The sequence below is a fragment of the Haliotis rufescens genome, unplaced genomic scaffold (assembly GCF_023055435.1).
Source record: "Haliotis rufescens isolate VD_foot unplaced genomic scaffold, xgHalRufe1.0.p SCAF_2, whole genome shotgun sequence".
NCBI lineage: Eukaryota > Metazoa > Mollusca > Gastropoda > Lepetellida > Haliotidae > Haliotis > Haliotis rufescens.
This window is the reverse complement of record NW_025963890.1, coordinates 69,292,171-69,309,406: the sequence shown is the minus strand read 5'-3', so window position 1 is coordinate 69,309,406 and position 17,236 is coordinate 69,292,171. Positions and strand designations below refer to the sequence as shown.

At 40.1% G+C, this 17,236-nt stretch overlaps 2 protein-coding genes across 2 annotated transcripts; both read right to left on the bottom strand.

The window, feature by feature from the left end:
• Positions 1–1,668: 1,668 nt before the first annotated feature.
• On the bottom strand, positions 1,669–7,773 carry LOC124115368 (BAG family molecular chaperone regulator 2-like). The gene is made up of 2 exons (XM_046476316.2): positions 7,539–7,773; positions 1,669–6,679 (listed from the first exon to the last, which is right to left on the bottom strand). The coding sequence occupies exons 1-2, from the start codon at positions 7,723–7,725 to the stop codon at positions 6,336–6,338; spliced, it is 531 nt and encodes a 176-aa protein (XP_046332272.1). The 5' UTR covers positions 7,726–7,773; the 3' UTR covers positions 1,669–6,335.
• Positions 7,774–12,195: 4,422 nt separating this feature from the next.
• On the bottom strand, positions 12,196–17,236 carry LOC124115367. Its single transcript, XM_046476315.2, has 3 exons — positions 17,111–17,236; positions 13,031–13,230; positions 12,196–12,371 (listed from the first exon to the last, which is right to left on the bottom strand). Exons 2-3 carry the CDS (start codon positions 13,220–13,222, stop codon positions 12,276–12,278), a joined length of 288 nt encoding a protein of 95 aa, XP_046332271.1. The 5' UTR covers positions 13,223–13,230; positions 17,111–17,236; the 3' UTR covers positions 12,196–12,275.

Sequence of the window (17,236 nt, the reverse complement as noted above, 5' to 3'; positions counted from 1 at the left end):
ACTACTTTTTTGGTCCCGATAATTAGCTGTATTATGCTGTATATATGCTTATAACGAACTACGGTTATAACGAACTAAAATTAGTAGTCCCTTTGAGTTCGTTATAACCGTACTTTACTGTAGATGAAAGCTCCCCAAACCATAACAACTTCCACCTCTCCATCAGCCTGAATGACAGAGCAATTAGCAAGGCGTTTATTATGGCGACGCCTAACACGTCAGCATGAGATAGATTGTAGCGTTAATGTTGCCGGGCCCAGTGTAATCGTCGCTGACGGTGTTGTGTTAAAACTGGTCCCACATACAGACGTCGACAGTGGAGTTGAGCAGCGCGGAGACGTCGTCGAATCGTGTCTGCAGATACTGTTCCCCTTGGTCCCTGAACCAGAGCTGCTGTTCTTGTTGCTGCTTGAGTTCTGTTCCTGAGATGGGTGACCATTATTAAACGATCTTGTGTAGGTGGTGTAACTCTGGGTCGGCAGAACCTGGTCGATCAGCAATGGACCCTGTTTGCTGGTGACGTTGTGCAAGTCTTGTGGTAGTGGTGAGATGACACCTAACTGTCTGGCTACAGCAGTTGAAGAATTACCAGACTGCAAACGTTTTGTTTGTGTGTTGTTTAACGCCGCAATCAGCAATATTACAGCTATATGACGATGGTCTGTAAATAGTCGTGTCTGCACCAGACAATCCAGTGATCCACATCATGAGCATCGATCTACGCCATTGGGATCGATGACATGCATCAACCAAGTCAGCAAGCCTGACCACCCGATCCTGTTAGTCACCTCTTACGACAAGCATAGTCGCCTTTTACGGCAAACATGGGTTGCTGAAGACCTATTCTAACCCGGATCTTCACGGGTCGACTCCAAGGACCATTCCTCTTTGCACAGGCGGCTGTATAGGCAACGATAGCGTCAAGTCCTCGCGGTGTGAATACTGGTATTAAACCGGTGGTTGACACCCACCTTTATAAAGGACACCCTGGAGTGAAAATGTGAAACTTTTACCCCGGGACACGACTGCAGGCTTCGTTGTGGTTGTTTGTTTGCATTTGTGGAATGAACACCAAATTGCATGACATTAGTTTATCTTTCGTCATTTCAGCATTTTCCAATCAAATCAGACAACATGGAATGGCTACTCTTATAACATTTAAATCATTTTTGAACTTGCGTTTCTTTTGCAGTTGAGTGTACACATGTATATAATTCATGGTTTGTTAGTACCATATCCGCCCTTGTGGGTTTCGTCAAATTAGTGAAACCAACTCTCTCAGGTATATTGTTCCAGAAGCAAATTATAACCACAAATACAGTATAGGTGACAAAATGTTGACACTTGGACTTGTATCCCGGCTTGAACTATTATATTTTACGAGCGCTTCTTCAGTCGCCACAACCACACATTCGAGTGACATGCTTGATTGCGTGTTCTCAATGTGTTGTTCAACGCCGCAATGTTCCAGCTGTCGAACGGCATCATGCAAATAATCGAGTCAGGACCAGACAAACCAGTGATTGACTTCATAAACAATGTTCCACGCCATTTAAAAACAATTACGTAATTTTCAAAACGGCTTGATAAAGCAGGTCCCTCACATACTGATAAACAGTTCAATACGTTGTTGAAGCTCTGTCAACATAGGGGAATAAAAACAGGCCATTTTATTTATTGATGTGTTTTATTAAAAAAAATTGCCATGAAGACTGCAACATTATAAATCCATTTACAACAAAACAAATTGAAAACAATAAAGTATCAACACCATGTTCATAATCTGCTGAAAGTAATGAAGTCCAAATTCTATCCATCCTGTAATGCAGCCCGAAGTAATTCTAATCCTTTGTTTGTCAGTTTGGGGGTAAAAGGGTGGTCAAATCTCAAAGACTATTTTCATGATCTATGAACATGAAAGTATAACTGACTACATTTGATGTACTGATGGTTCTAGGTATTAATTACTGTCCTTGGCTCTACTTACTAATTTTATTATGAATTGACACTTAAGATCCATTGGCATTCCTTTTACTGTAAGTCATTTCCCAGAAATGCAGCTTTGCAGCATGAGTTGTCAGTTTGAGATTTAGTAATAATGATAATAATGATTCCACCCATGCTGAGATAATTTGAGGATTTCTTTAAGGGTTTTTCTTAACTTTAGGGAGGGAAGGAGAGGATGGATTTCAAATCAGACAATCAGAGTGGGGAGATATTGATGGATTTTGCTATACAGCCTTCAAGTTCAAATTAACACAATTTGCAAGCCTGAGACTACTAAAATGTGCTGAGGACAACTCCACTGATGGTGGTCCTCATTGACCAGCAGCAATAAGATCTATAATTCTGCACCAGCTGCCAAAGCTTCTATTTTGCTTCAAACTGGATCTGACTACATGTATAAGCAGGGTATGAAACTCCCAAAAATTTCACCCAGACCACAGGACTGGCTAGCTGAAATACTTGCCAGCCCTGACCAAAACCTGCCTGCCCACTATAATCATATGTTTCTCAGGATAAGCTAACGGGATTTCTTTTTGGTTACATTTTATCATTCATCTTTACATGTGAATTAATGATTATCATCGGGAAATATTTCGAATATTGTCACATATGAAATATAACCCGACCGTCGGGCAGGGGGATTTGAAAATCTGGCAGCCCGAGTTGAAATCAACCCGTCTCGGACAGTCGGGCAGGCAGGTATTTCGAACACTGGTATAAGGGAAAGAAAATGTGAACATAGTAAACATGTCTGTCTCATTCTTGCCGGACTAGCTACAATCTACACTAGGGCCTGTGAAATAAGGTTCACACTAGTCTTCTGGACTAGTCTTGAAATGTATTTATAAGGTTGATGAATGTAAAAAACACACAAAGGTGCTACTTATTTGTTAATGTAATTGTGGTCCATATGAGATTTGAAAATGGGTGTGTTGTGTGGTGCTGTGTGATGTGAATGTTGATGGTGACATTAGGTTAGGTCAACACTATTCAACATGAAATAACAAACCCTCCCAAATACTTTAAAAAAAATGTGTCAACATCAAAATGACATCTATCAATATTCTAGGTAAAAAAGCTGTCAAGTTATTTTGTGCCATTCTTTCCCTGTGTTTTCCGGTTCTCACACTGACCCCAGAGACCCATTCATCCAGCAAGGAGTGTGTAGATCTCCTGGAACCAGATTTGGAATCAATTCCACCAAGAGAAATCAAGTTTGTTGTTTGCTGAGTAATGCCACACTCAGCAATATTCCAGCTTTTTGACATTTGCCTCCAAATAAACAAATCTGGATAGGACAATCTAGTGATTGATATTATGAGCAACGACCCACACCATCACCTGCTAGCCTGATCACCTCATCCCTTTGGTCACCTTAGGACCAGCATAGGTTGTAGGGACCTATTTCGAAACCTAAGTCCCTCTGAGGAAGAGAGAAATCAACAACAGGCAGCTTTTCAGAGGAACAATTCCTAGTTATACCAGTTTTCAATACTGGGATTCACATCATCGAGTATCTATGTAACAAATCAGAAGAAATGAAATATTTTATGAAATTATTCCATCAACTCTCAATCACAGCTCAAATCAAACATCTTGTGTCAAGAAATTTTTACTAACACATTATATTCTGTGTTATTCTTATATAAAATGTGTTATCCTTTTTAAAAAATTCAGGCTCAGTTTGTTTTTAAATGTTATTCTTTTTTAAAAATTTAAGGCTCATTGTTTTAATTTTTTTAAAAACCTGTTTTTATAGGTGTGGCTGAAAAAATATCTAATCTCAATACACAATCCCCCCCACCCCCACCCCACACAGAGAGAGAGAGAGACCAGCAGACCTCTGTCACTTACTTTTGCTGCAATCTGATCTAAATGTTAGCAAAAGCCACTTACAGTCACACCAGGCCATTATTAGTCTTTTTAACAATGATTAAAAATATGTAACCCAGATGGCTTGAATCGAACTGAACTGATGTTAGTTGCAGTCTAAAATTTGTGGGTCAAAATAGCTATAGCAATTACATTATGCAGAAACATCTGACTTTTGAGAATGTTAACATTTCAAACTGTGATAAAGACATTTAGGTTGCAAATAAAACAATGGATCAGTCTGGTTACCTGAAACACAAGTATTTGTTTTTTCAATACACAGGAGTGAGACAGAGCGATCATGCTGTGATTGCATATAATCAAATGGTCAGAACAAAAACATGTATTTCTCATCCTACTCATTAAATGTTAAACATGAAAATCAACAAGAATATATCTTCACATTATTGACAGGACCAGGTGTAAATTTGGTAGAGAGTGTAGAGTTATCTCCCTTCTTTGATTTCAAGCTATCATGGTTATGGAACGGATAAATGTTTGTTCATAATGGGAGTTCCCTCCCTTTGCTGTCACTTTGATTTTGTTAACATGGTCAACAAAAGCAACGTTTGATCTTTGGATCATGCTTACAAACCTTACTTAAAGTTTAGCCGAGATGGATCCAAACAAAGTGACGCAGTAGACCTGCCGCTCCAACCAGATCCATCCTGGAAACTACTTGACAAGTACTTCATCTCCGAGTTTTAGCAACACATCCTCAGTTATCCAGTTCACTATATCTCCAGTACTTGAAACCAAGGAGTCTCCCAGTGTCCCTGAGGTTTGCTGCCATTTTATTTGAATCTAGCGACTCCATAAATATTTCACTGCTAACCTTAGTGTTATGCCAAAGACCTCCACACTATCATTATGTTCATGCTTAAACTTGTTCTTGTATCTCCATTATGATAAATACCCTTGATTCACCAATCACTACTACAGTTTCGTCTTGAGCCCCCTTTGTATGGAGTGACACTAAACAGTCGGCCAATGTTGGAGACAGGATAGTTTGAGATGACCTTGAAATGAAACTATGGAATCATTGATGGAATGTCTCTGCAAAATCAGGGAAACATGAAATAGTGCACCTACTTTTCCATTGGTTAAAACACATAGCAAATATATAGATATTAGATGTTTTCTGAACATGCTGAAAGAGCAACATTTTGTGAAAATGTGGTGAAAACAAATACTACATTTATAACGAACATACTCATAACATACTGACGGACATAACAAACTTTTTTTTTGGGCCCGTCCATTTGCTGTATATATGCTGTATCTATGATAATGACGAACTACGGTTAATGACGAACTAGAATCAGTGGTCCCTTTGAGTTCTTAATAACCATAGGTAAGTTCATTTAGACGCAATCGCATCACATGTAAAGATTACAGTTTCACGCGAATATGGTGATTTCCCCCTGCCTTTCCATTGTTAAGTGTGAATAAAGGGTGATAGTCAAAAAGCATAAGTGCACCCAGAATAAACCAAAGTAAAGTATGGAAAGTATGGAATTTATCAAATCATCTAGACTTAAAATTCATATCTTACAAAAAGCTAAATACTCTGAATACGGACCAGTGAAGCAGAAAGAGTCTAAGAAAGTTGCACCTGAATCCAACCCCAACACATGACAAGCTGTATCATAATCATGACGACAGACCAGTGAAGCAGTGTTAGGATAAAAGAAACAATGGGTATGACATGCAAAATGGATCACTGGATATTTGTTTTCAAACTGCACAGGCACTACAAAATAATATCAGCACCGCCTAAGCACTGCTATCATACCGGATTCCAACCACAAGACAGGGTGGCAAGCTGTTACCAATATGGATAACATGGATAATACTAAGCATTATAACTGTCTCCAGAACAGTTCTCATGGAATAACCATCTCGGGAACATTCTTGTGGTGATCGAACACTCAAGCTGTCAGTTAGGATTCATCCAGACACATTGCTATCACTGCAGGTGGACACAGTTCCTAAATGTCTTGAACCACTTGTCCAGCATTGGGAGTAATGATTTAAGGAACAGAGGTGCATCACAACCTTCCTTGCCATAATCCACTACTGGTGTTGTGAGGTCATGCAACAAGAATATATAAGGGTGACATGTAATATGGCATGAAGATTAATTTCACAAAACCTTTTTTCTGCTGATATGTATCAGATGTGCACACGGTCTGAATCCTCTGTTCCAGGTCAACCTCTGATGATGAAACATCAAAACATAGCAACTGTGCAGTTTCCATGTATCATATCACCTCACAATAAGACATGTAATATTTTGCCATTACAGCCCTAGTTCAGTGTCTAGACACACAAACTGTCTAGACACACAAACTGTCATCGGTCATAGTCTCTCATTTGACATATGTCTTGGTTCCTAAGCCAGTTGTCCAGTTTCCAACGGATTTTCTTCTAATCATCCAGAGACACACAAACTGTCATAATCTTCCATTTGACATAATGTCCTCGTTCCTTAGCCAGCTGTCCAGTTTCCGTCGGAGGTTCTTCTGATCGTCCACGGTGCAGTCTAGAACCAGGTTCTGGAAGCGGGCGTCCACTGCCCCACGGCTCTCTGCCAGACAGGTGTTGTAGTAAATCTGAAGCTGTTGCCAACACTTCTCAGGTTGATCGTTGAACTCACACTTTAACTTGTCCAGAATGTCATTGATCTTACTCAAGGCTTCCTCTTGTGTTTCATTCCGGACAGTATTCACCTCAATGGTGGCCGACTTTGATCTCTTCCGAAGGCGATCAAGGTTGGCAAGGAACTGTTGGCGATCACCTGATAAACAACACCAATTGTATCCTTCATCAATATAATCAAAGCAAACAAAATGATCATTATATTACTGAGTGACATAACAATTTGCATGAAAGTTCCAGATAATTTTGTTCTTAGGATAACCACAAAAATCATGCCATTAGGCCTTGAACAAAAACTATTGAGATCTGCACAAATCTTTATTAAGTTCATATTTGTGTAGACCTCAGTAGTTACCATGTAACTAACAGAAGAGCATTCATCACATAATATTTGTTTCTTTGGTTCCCAATATCCATGGTCACAACTACTGGTGATTCGAACATTGGCGCACAGCGAGTTTTTATGTGATAATATGATACACAAAACATTTTATCAGTATTGATACAAGACGATACACTTGCAAACATGGGGGGGGGGGGGGGGGGGTTCCTGGAATGTTGAGTGCCACTACAAACTCAACATATATCAATTTTTAATTCATCTGGAACAAAAAATGGCCCACTACTGGCCACACATAGGTGTTCAATAATGAGGTGGTCATGAGATCACATACCCAACAACCCCTCTGGCATCTGCTGACGGTGATACACACATTAATCTGTGTATTGAGAGGAAAATCATTACTTATGATCCCCGATAAACTGCTCTGAATTAGTGATCAGTGATTCAAAATACGGTATGGCTTCACTCAGCACAGAGTTGGGCAATACCCTTATCAGCTCTGCCTACCAGTTTCACATCAACTTGTTACAAATACACAACTATGATCTTGTATCCTTCATACGTTTTGTACATCATAGACATAATTAATCGACTAATCAAACGTACAGTTGACCATAGTGCTACTTTCATTTTTAACTTTTACTTTGAATCTCACCCTCGGACAATGAACATTTTAGACTCTCTTCCTTCAGTTGTTGCAGGACTGTCAACAGACTCGCCTTCTCCTGCATCAGGTACACAGCCTGTGTCCGGAAACTCTCTACTCGCTTCTCTGCCTCATCAAGAAATGTCAACAATCTTGCCGAATCGTCTTCGTCTTCTCTTTCCAAACTCGCCGCCATCCTTACCCAATGTACGTAAATCCTAACATCACTTACCTCCCTTTGGAGAATATGGAGACTTATGTCCCCTTGTCATGAGTGTGCCCAAGCTCCTCACAGCGATACCCCGTTCGCGGAGCTCTCTTTCTCGGTAGGATAACGAAGGTGTCAACAGATATGAGTTCTTATTTCATTAGCCCCCACCAACTCTTACTTTTGTGAATTCATCTAAGTTAAAAGTATTTTTTTGTTTATGTTTATTATTATATCAATTATTAATATATCATATAAGAGATTTATAAACTACGATGTCCAGCATAAATTATGTTTGGGCCAAATTCCTCCTCTAAAGACCATGACTTTCCATGGCCTCTCTTCGTTATCCCTCTTTTTTAATGTTCTCTGATCTTATAAAGGTTTAGGGGACTTTAATCTTTATAAAAGATTGAAATTATTGCTGAAGTCTCAATTCTACTACTTTATGTTAGTTTTTAAGGTCACGTTAAAGATTACTGCACTTATGTATACATGCACATGTGTGTGTGTGTGTGTGTGTGTGTGTGTGTGTGTGTGTGCTTGCACTAACATGTCCGGATTTAATCCGGTCTTAATTAAATTGCTAGCCCAATGAGATACCATGCCGCAGTTTAACATGGATACCAGAATCAGACACAGTATACTGACTCCGAGCAGACAAGTCCTTGCTTTAGCGCCAGGCAGGGTTACAACAAGTACCATATTTTAACGTCCCTTGGTATGACGTTTCCGGGGATCGCACCACCGACCTTCCGCTCTCCGGGCGGACGCTCTATCCACTTGACCACTCGGCTGTTCAGAGACAGGAACATTAAAATCACGTCTACTGACAATGAATAAACTTGTCTTTGAGTGACATTTAGAAGTGATACACATAGGGAAGAGAATGTATGGGTGTCAACTTCTTTAACACGAGGGACACAACGTTTCGGAGTACCGTATTCGACGTAATAAGCGCCCCGCTCTAATAAGCGCCCACGGTGACATTTGCTAAGATATTGGCTAGTGAACAATCCAAATTAGCACCCCTTCCGATTGATCAATGTACACAAGCCGTATTTATTCGTGTATAATAAGCACTCATGTGTTATATGCACCCTTAATCATGGGTAATTGAATTATGGAAAAATATATCTGTCGTACATAAATATTTCAGCATAAATAACGATATTTATCTTTCAACTCAGTTTTTTTCACCAAAATAATATTCTAGTAAGAGCCCCCTATTTCTAATTTTGAGAGCGCCCTGGGCGCTTATTACGTCGAATACGATATATAGTTGCCATCAAGCAATCGTTCTCCAGTAACAATGCATGGTGGACAGCCTGTGATGGTCACGCCACACAGCTGAGTGAGCTAGAGTTTCTTTTATGCCACTGTCTGTGAACAACGCTGGCCTGTGGAAAATAGAATCTGGGCGAAGCAAAGCAGTTGTTGACTGCATGATTGACGATCAAAGCCATGCGACGCAATCAGCCAACTCCAAAAGCGTACATTGGTTGTAAGGCCATACTTTCTTTTGCGGTTCTGCGGATAAGACCGACTAACCTTCTTCTTGCCGCAGTTTCCACATAAGATGTTGGGGGCACGGGTGACCCAGTCGTCTTTGACGCCGCGATTCGTTGTGCAGAGTTGCGTCCCTTGGGCACGCCAGAAACCTATGATTGTGGGTTCGAATCCCGGTTCGCCCCGATTATGTTTCTAGGTTTGTCAGCACCATACCCGTGCTCGTGGGTTTCACCGAAGTGGTAAACGTCTGAGACCTGCATCACTTCGGGCTTTCCTCCAACATTAAGCTGACACGCCGCGATATAACTGTAATACTGTTAAAAGCGGCGTTAAACCCAACTCACTCACATAAGATGTTTGTACAGTAACCCCTGGGATTTTATCGAAATAGAAAGTTAACAGTCCCCAAAAAATCTTGAAATAAATAATTATGCTTCAGACGAATCTGGTTTTGTAGTAGAAAAAAGGCCAGCTCTCCCTGAAAATCAAACGGTCGGTCCCGAGGAAACCAATGGGAGAAATCGTGGGATTAACGTGAGAGAAACCAAGGAGATACAGTGAAAGTCTAGTGACGGGGCTGGGTGTGAAAACAAAGAGCTGACTATGGTAACCATACAACGATAGGACAATCAAGATGTCTGTTCGCGTGTAATGATTGGTTGTAGCACTGCGGAGAACACGCTGGGAAGGTAGATGCCTTCAAAATTAGTCTGTTTTGATATAACTGGCTTGTTTCTTTGGATTTCGGTAGTTTCTCGAAGTTTCCTCTTTTCCGGTGACTGATGTTGGTTTGCTGCCAGGAAATATCGTCGTTGGGATTGTCGATGAGGTGTTCCGAACCGGCAGATTTCATGTCAGATTTGACAACAGAGGTATTGTGTTCTTTTATTATGGTGGCTATGTGGCGTCTATTATATGGTCTCTGGTGGCGTGAAGTCTCTCCAATATATTGGTCTTTACAGTGGCACCGTGGCTGTCTGTCTTCTCTAGGGAAGGGAAAAAACACACCCTTGCCGAACTAGGCTTGAATTTTGTTGCTCGATCGTAGCGCCACCAAGTGCTATTACGAGTAAGGTCCCTTCCATGTCCCTCCTACTGACCAATCAGATTCCAGGTATCACATTACTTGTATTTGCTTCAAACAAAACGGCTGCGCCCATGACGATCTGTTCGATAAGCAGGATCTAGATTGTAACAAAACGTCATACCTCGCCAAGTGTGCATTAAACCACCTGAGCACCTTGATTAAAAACGTGAAAGGTTTTGGAAAATATCTCTAGATACATACATTGCAAATCCTGCCATCGACCGAAATCTGCACAGTAGTTTATGCGATTTTGATTGGACAAAGCAAAGACTCGTTAGTCCACCCAAAATATTACTCAGAAATTCCAGCCTAGTTTCGGAAAGGGTGGAAACTGGAGTTTTATAGTCAATTAATTCCCTTGCCCCGGGAAGATGGGCTCTCATACACACGTCCCCATGCGTTTGGTGTGGACTGGATTCACAGTATTCATCTGATGAAGGGTGAAGATGTAGCCCTGATGTCTTTCTAACTTCTAAATGCCTATCAAAGACTCCCTTTGCAAGATATTATGGCGGTCTGCTGATATCACGAGTCTGAATCTTATCTAGCAGTTAATTTCGTGAATAAGAATAAGATAAGTTAAAAGTAAGTTTATTTATTTGTAAGTTTATCCCTAAACGAAACAGCAGCTGTCTTGACATTCTGTGGTTGTCACCAACGAAGACGGTTGGTTGATTAACTTGCTCTGGAATCCACACTTTAATCTACTTTATATGGACCAAATGTCAGTTGATACACTTACCCATCTGCAGTGGGCGAGTGAAATTGAGTGAGTTAATGAGTGAATGGGGTATATTTCAGTTTGTCTGTTGTCGGAAGAAATCCCAAAGTCACACAGGTCATAGATGTTTACAACCTGGGTGACAAATTATTGGGAGCGAGCTTGGCTTAACACCACTCTGAACAGTATTCCAGTTATATCAGGGGGTGTCAGTTTGTGGAAGTAAAGCTTGAAATGATGCAGGTCTCAGATTTTTACCACTTTGATGACACCGATGGCCACGGGTATGGTGCTGACAGATCATTATCATTGTGAATCTGAGATTCAAACTATCGATCATAGACCTGTGATGATTTGGGTTAGAATCACAGGTAGGTCTTCAGCAACCCATGCTTGACGTAATATGCGACTATACTTGTTGTAAGAGTCGACTAATGGGATCGGGTGGTCAGGCTCGCTGACTTGGTTCATGCATGTCATCGTATTCCAATTGCGGGGATAGATGCTCATGATGTCAATCACTGGATTGACTGGTCCAGATTCAATTATTTACAGACCACCATCATATAGCTGGAATATCGCTGAGTTCAACGTTAAACAACAAATAAACAAACTATCAATCATAGCACGCCAACTAAAGGAACACAAGTGCACTGCAAATTGCAAAGCCTTAAGGGATTGACCAGTTGATATTCAGGTGGGTAGGGGCAGGTTTTATTAAAATGTATTGTCCCAGACAATGATTGAAAATATAATAATCAGATGCTTCAGAATTTTGAAAGAAAAAAATACATTGTCTGCCATGAGAAGTACACTGTTACAAGGTGTTTCTAAAAAAATACTTATACTCATAGATTTTAAAAATATATCTCTGTTTTTGCATCTGTAGATGTAAAATATCTAGTGTCCACACACAATCCCAAGAATATCAAAGGGTTGGTCCCAAATCGCTTGCTGTTCACTTTCAATGTAATAATCATTTGGGCAACTAGTGACCCTTGGAGACACAGTAAGTACAGATAAATATCAGGGATTGTCATCATGACAGCAAGTCACACCTTAGCCCACTGTGCCACCCGTGCCCCTGTATATTCCGAACAAATAAAATGACTTGTTTACAATCAAGACCATGACTGTGTTTGTGTCTTGTATTCATTTATTTCCAGTATTTTACACATCCTATATAACAGGCAAACATTCAACATGCTAACAAGGGCATCAGTTCACTATTCCCGCTACATCTGGAGCCGGTGTTGGAGCATAGGGTCGACCTTGCTTCTTCCTCTCCTTCTGCATGATCACGTACCTCTCAAACTGAAACAGATGTGCAACATGGAAACATATTACACTATGATGTGGTAGGATATAAGTAGTAGTGAGTGAGTGAGTATGGTTTTACGCCGCTTTTCGCAATATTCCAGCAATATCATGGCGAAATGGGCTTCACACATTGTACCCATGTCAGGAATTGAACCAGGGTCTTCGGCATGACGAGCTAATGCTTTAACCACTAGGCTACCCGACCGACCCAATATAAGTAGTAGGTTCATACCTTGGGTATTAGACTGACACATAGCCCCTGACAGATAATAAGGTTATATAAAAGTCATTCTACAAGGGAACCCAGGGCTTATATTACGGGAAGTCGTGAAACTCTGTTGACTCAGGACAATGTAAGGAAGTGGGCAAAATTATCTAGCTTATGAGTAAAAGACCAAGTTTGAAGATTGAACAAAAGTTTTCTTCTTAGCACACTTCTGAAGTATACAGCTAAACATCTTTACACATACTCAAACTGGGCCTCGGTGTGAGGAGCAAATCACTCAGTTGCCTCACTGCACATAATCACCGGCTCCTAATCACCGGCTCCTAATCACCAGACAAGAATCCCCAGGTTTGCAATCACAATAAGCTAAGTCTTAATCTGGTGTTCTCCAAGTCCAGAATGATGTCCCTGCTGTGTACTGACTCACCTCCTTCTTCTTCATGGTACATTCAGCAAAGTCATCCAGCTCCTTGTGGCAAACTGTCACAGAGTTTGTCTGACCAACTCTGCTTGCACAGCGGAAGAAATCCATCTCAAAGTTAGCACATGGTCCTTTCTGATGGCTGAAGAATCCCAACTGGGCCTTGGTGAGTGGTGTATAAAAAACTGGCACCGCCATGCCGGACTCTGGAAACATGGTAATGCACATAATGATTATCATGTAGCAACAGGTTTTTCTTTTTGCCTGATATGAAATATCCATTCATATAGTATTCCATGCCACAAAATTTCATTTGTGAACCAGTGGCATTTCAAATTTTATAATTTCTGTGCCTCAAATACTTAATAACATCTGAAAATCTGAAAACTGACATTGTAAAAATACAAAAATTTTCAGTCATTTTCTGAAACACTCTATTTCTACTTGAAGCATATCAGAGACCGACAAAATGTTAAACGTTTTACTTTATAAATGTAGTACCCATCATGACAAGTCAAATGGCAAATTTTTTTCAAATTTGGGACCCACAAGAAAAAGGATCGTTATCCAGCAACATAGCATCCAAGTCTGTATGATTTCTGGGCTTTGAATCCGATTTAACGTTTTTCAGTCAATCAGATCGAATCCCACTTTCAACTGTTTTCAAAGGGAAAAAAAGCTTTAAAGGAAAGCCTCACTTGACATTCATTCATAGCTGACATTTACCACTTCGGTAAATAAACTAATAAGCTGACAAACCAAATATCAAAGTCAATGAGTATACCAGAGTGAACGTACATCTTGGCATCAATTTCAGTAGATTGTGGTCTTGGTGTAAGGATTAATGCTTGTTTGTTTGTGTTTTTGGTGTCTAAAGCCGCACTCAGCAATATTCCAGCTATACGACATCGGTCTGTAAATATTCGAGTCTGGACCAGACAATCCAGTGCTTGACATCAGCATCGATCCACGCCATTGGGATATGATGACATGCAAAAATTCTCAATGTATGCCATGTTTAAGGTAAAAGGGTCAAAATGACCAGAAGCAACACTTTTGTATGTATTCGTACCGATGTGGAATTCAGAGCTCCAGATAAGCAGCGTATCTGCGTAAAATATGCATCAGAAATGCAGAAATACGCAGTAAAATAATATCCAAGCGTATCAAATACGCAACGAACATTACAGATACGCTACAAAAATAAAGCTTGTGCGTATCATCAAAATGTTGTGAAGTAACCTTGCGTATTCGATTGGCAAATCAGCAACTTATTTTGAAATTATAAACGGGCATTCCGTCAACCTTGCCAAACTCCACGATGATCATTTGCCATCACACTTTCTTGTGGAAGTATCGTGGTATTTTTGAGTCCTATAAAGCTCTCGAACCCACACAACACCAGTTTGCAGGGACTAGATGAATAGTGTTTTTAAATATTTAACTTAAATACCCACATGTGTAAAAACAAGTGGGTAACAGAAATGTGAATACCCAGATAGAATTACTGATACGCAGTGATTTTAAAATGCATGGGTAAAAAAAACACAACACCAAAAGCTTATCTGGAGCTCTGGGAATTAGTCCATCAGTGTTTCCGCCATTTCAGTAATACTGTCTCGTGAAAACCTTATCAATGTCAAATTGTGTTGTTAATATGCTTATTATGAGTGTCAGTTTTGCGGTCATCTGAACAGCCTCTCATCAAATGGCCTATCGTGTTAACTTCACATGTGTAAATATATTGTTGCACGATCTAAAATATAAGGGCCTACCTTTAGAACTCAGCACCACAAAAGTTTACAAAGACGTTACAATACCCTATGACTCATTTTTGTGAAATTATATTTCAAAACATACCGGTAGAACAATGACCTGTGACATCAGTCTAACGACAGAGTTGCTTGGGTCATCGAATGTGCACAAGCTCCTCTCACTCTATCATCTCTCAACGCAATGTCATTGAATAAGCCCAGCGATGTTAAGAGTTTTGAATATTTGTTTACTAAATATAGCATGTGGCAGTACATTTTATAGCAAGCGCTAGTTTATGAAAACACTTTTATTTTTAATTTATCTTATACTTCGGTTTCAACTTAATTCATTGGGCTATGAGGGTTATTAATGGGAATGAATATTATTATTTTTTATTCATTAATTTCATTATTATGCACAGAAATGCAGTTTACTAGATATGTTATATTGACACTACACACATCCAAATGTTGCCGGTCCGAACACTTTCTACCCTTGGACATCTTTAGCAATAAATCAATTAATCAAGTTTGTAGTCTCTGGGTTTTGTGGCTCTGGCTTCACTTATTGTCTATTTATTATTAGGGTTAGTTATTTGTGTTAGGGTAGGTTACCCTGAACTCTATCCTTAGCCCTTGGATGACCTTTACGATCATTTTGATAAGGTACTCCTTAAGTGGCTACCGGTATTATAGATTCTATAGCGGCTTCTAATATTCTTCACACAAAAACGCTAAGAAGAAAATTATGAAATGGTTAAGTGTAAAATATTTTAGCTAGAGGAATCTGTCCTGGAACATCCAAACAAACCACCTCCCCCCCCCCGCTACAATTGTTCAGTAATGATTCTAAAGTCGACTCACCCTTATCACTAGAATATGTCTTCCTTGTCCCTTACTCTGATCAACATTATCCTTACAGTATAGAGCTGGGACGGGTAACACGGGTCAGGTGGGTCTTGAGTAGGACCTGGGTACCCACAGGACTACCCGGACCCGTGGTTAGTCAAGTGATTATGTTGTTTAATGGCAAAAATTATCTAGAACTCTATGGTTACACTATAAGTGAAAAATGTTCACATTTCTTTCTGACAATGCACACATTCCTTCTGACATTATATGTTTGCATTAAGACAAAACTTCAGTAAACTTCAGTGTATGCATGATCAGATCGTTTTAAACCTGTATCTAAATACATTTTGACAGGAGTACGGTCAAACTATTCCCAATCTGACATTTTGTACCTATCTCTTGAGGCCTAAAGCGGGTACCCGGGTAGGGTCGGGTAGTAGGGGGTGGGTACCCGGGTAGTAGATTTTGACTTATCCCAGCCCTATTACAGTGTTCCCTTTTCTGTCAAAAAATCACCCGAAGAATTATTAAATACCATGTCATTCATGTGTACCCGTGTGTGATGTCTGATGCCTTGAGCCGTTTTCAGTTGCGCCATATCTGCTCATTAACTCGGTAACTTGTAGATGACGGAATGAGACAAGTGTGCCAAATGGCATCGGTATCACTTGTAGGTGTCTGTAGATTAAAGACACGAGCCTACCCATATCCCTCGTTATTGTCCGTCACCTATTCGACCCTTTCCGTTCAGTTTCATAACTAGGTAAATTGCAGTGTGGCCTAACTTAGTAGGTTAGCTGTTGGGCTAATAATCTGAAGGTTGCAAGTTTGTGGTGACGTATTCTCACAAAAACTGGTTGCTTATTTAGCGACATGTGACCTATTGCACAGATCTTCCTCACAAAAAGAAATGTGGAGCTGTATTCTAAAGGTAGTCAAATATAAGTTTTGGTTTGTAGTCTAACACCACACTCAGCAATATTCCAGCCCTTATGACGGCAGTCTGTAAACAATCAAGCCTGGACCAGAAAATTCAGTGAATGACACCATGAGCATCGATCTAAGCAAATGGGATAGGCTAGATGACTCAAATATTTTGTAGGCAAGACTTGTGGGGCCAGACTTATGTTTTGCGAAGTGAATCATGTTGCATTCGTCATCTCTATGTACAGTGCGATGCAGTTTGGATCAGTGAAAAAAGGATCGTATTTCTGTGTGGCAACAAATAAATCGTTTATAGTAAGCAGCACAGAGATACGGTTACCTATATAAATCTATCTAAAGACAAACCGATAAGTGACTGAAATTCAGAACACAAATTTAGACAGGTGAATCGCTGTCGCAAGCTGACCGAGACAAGGTTTTCGTTGTAAATTGAGTTAATTCCGTCGAAAACCAGTAAGAAAAGCATCCGACGACCTGACCCTGAGCTGGTAACTACATGTTTGCAGGCAACGTGGGAAACCATAAGAATCTTTACCCGATTTTCAGTTGTACGGTAGAATCTGTGTTTGATCTGTAGCGACCTTGATGTTCCAAGGGAGGTAACTAGCTGGTAACATTCGTAAAATCCGGGAAGACGGATGCATGATACACCGGATCAAAC

Excerpts from the sequence above, each read along its gene's own strand:
- LOC124115368 (XM_046476316.2), bottom strand. The coding sequence starts at position 7,725 with ATGGCGGCGAGTTTGGAAAGAGAAGACGAAGACGATTCGGCAAGATTG. Across the intron at positions 6,680-7,538 it reads AAAATGTTCATTGTCCGAGG|GTGATCGCCAACAGTTCCTT; the intron begins GTGAGATTCAAA and ends GTTGTTTATCAG.
- LOC124115367 (XM_046476315.2), bottom strand. The coding sequence starts at position 13,222 with ATGGCGGTGCCAGTTTTTTATACACCACTCACCAAGGCCCAGTTGGGA. Across the intron at positions 12,372-13,030 it reads GTACCATGAAGAAGAAGGAG|TTTGAGAGGTACGTGATCAT; the intron begins GTGAGTCAGTAC and ends CATCTGTTTCAG.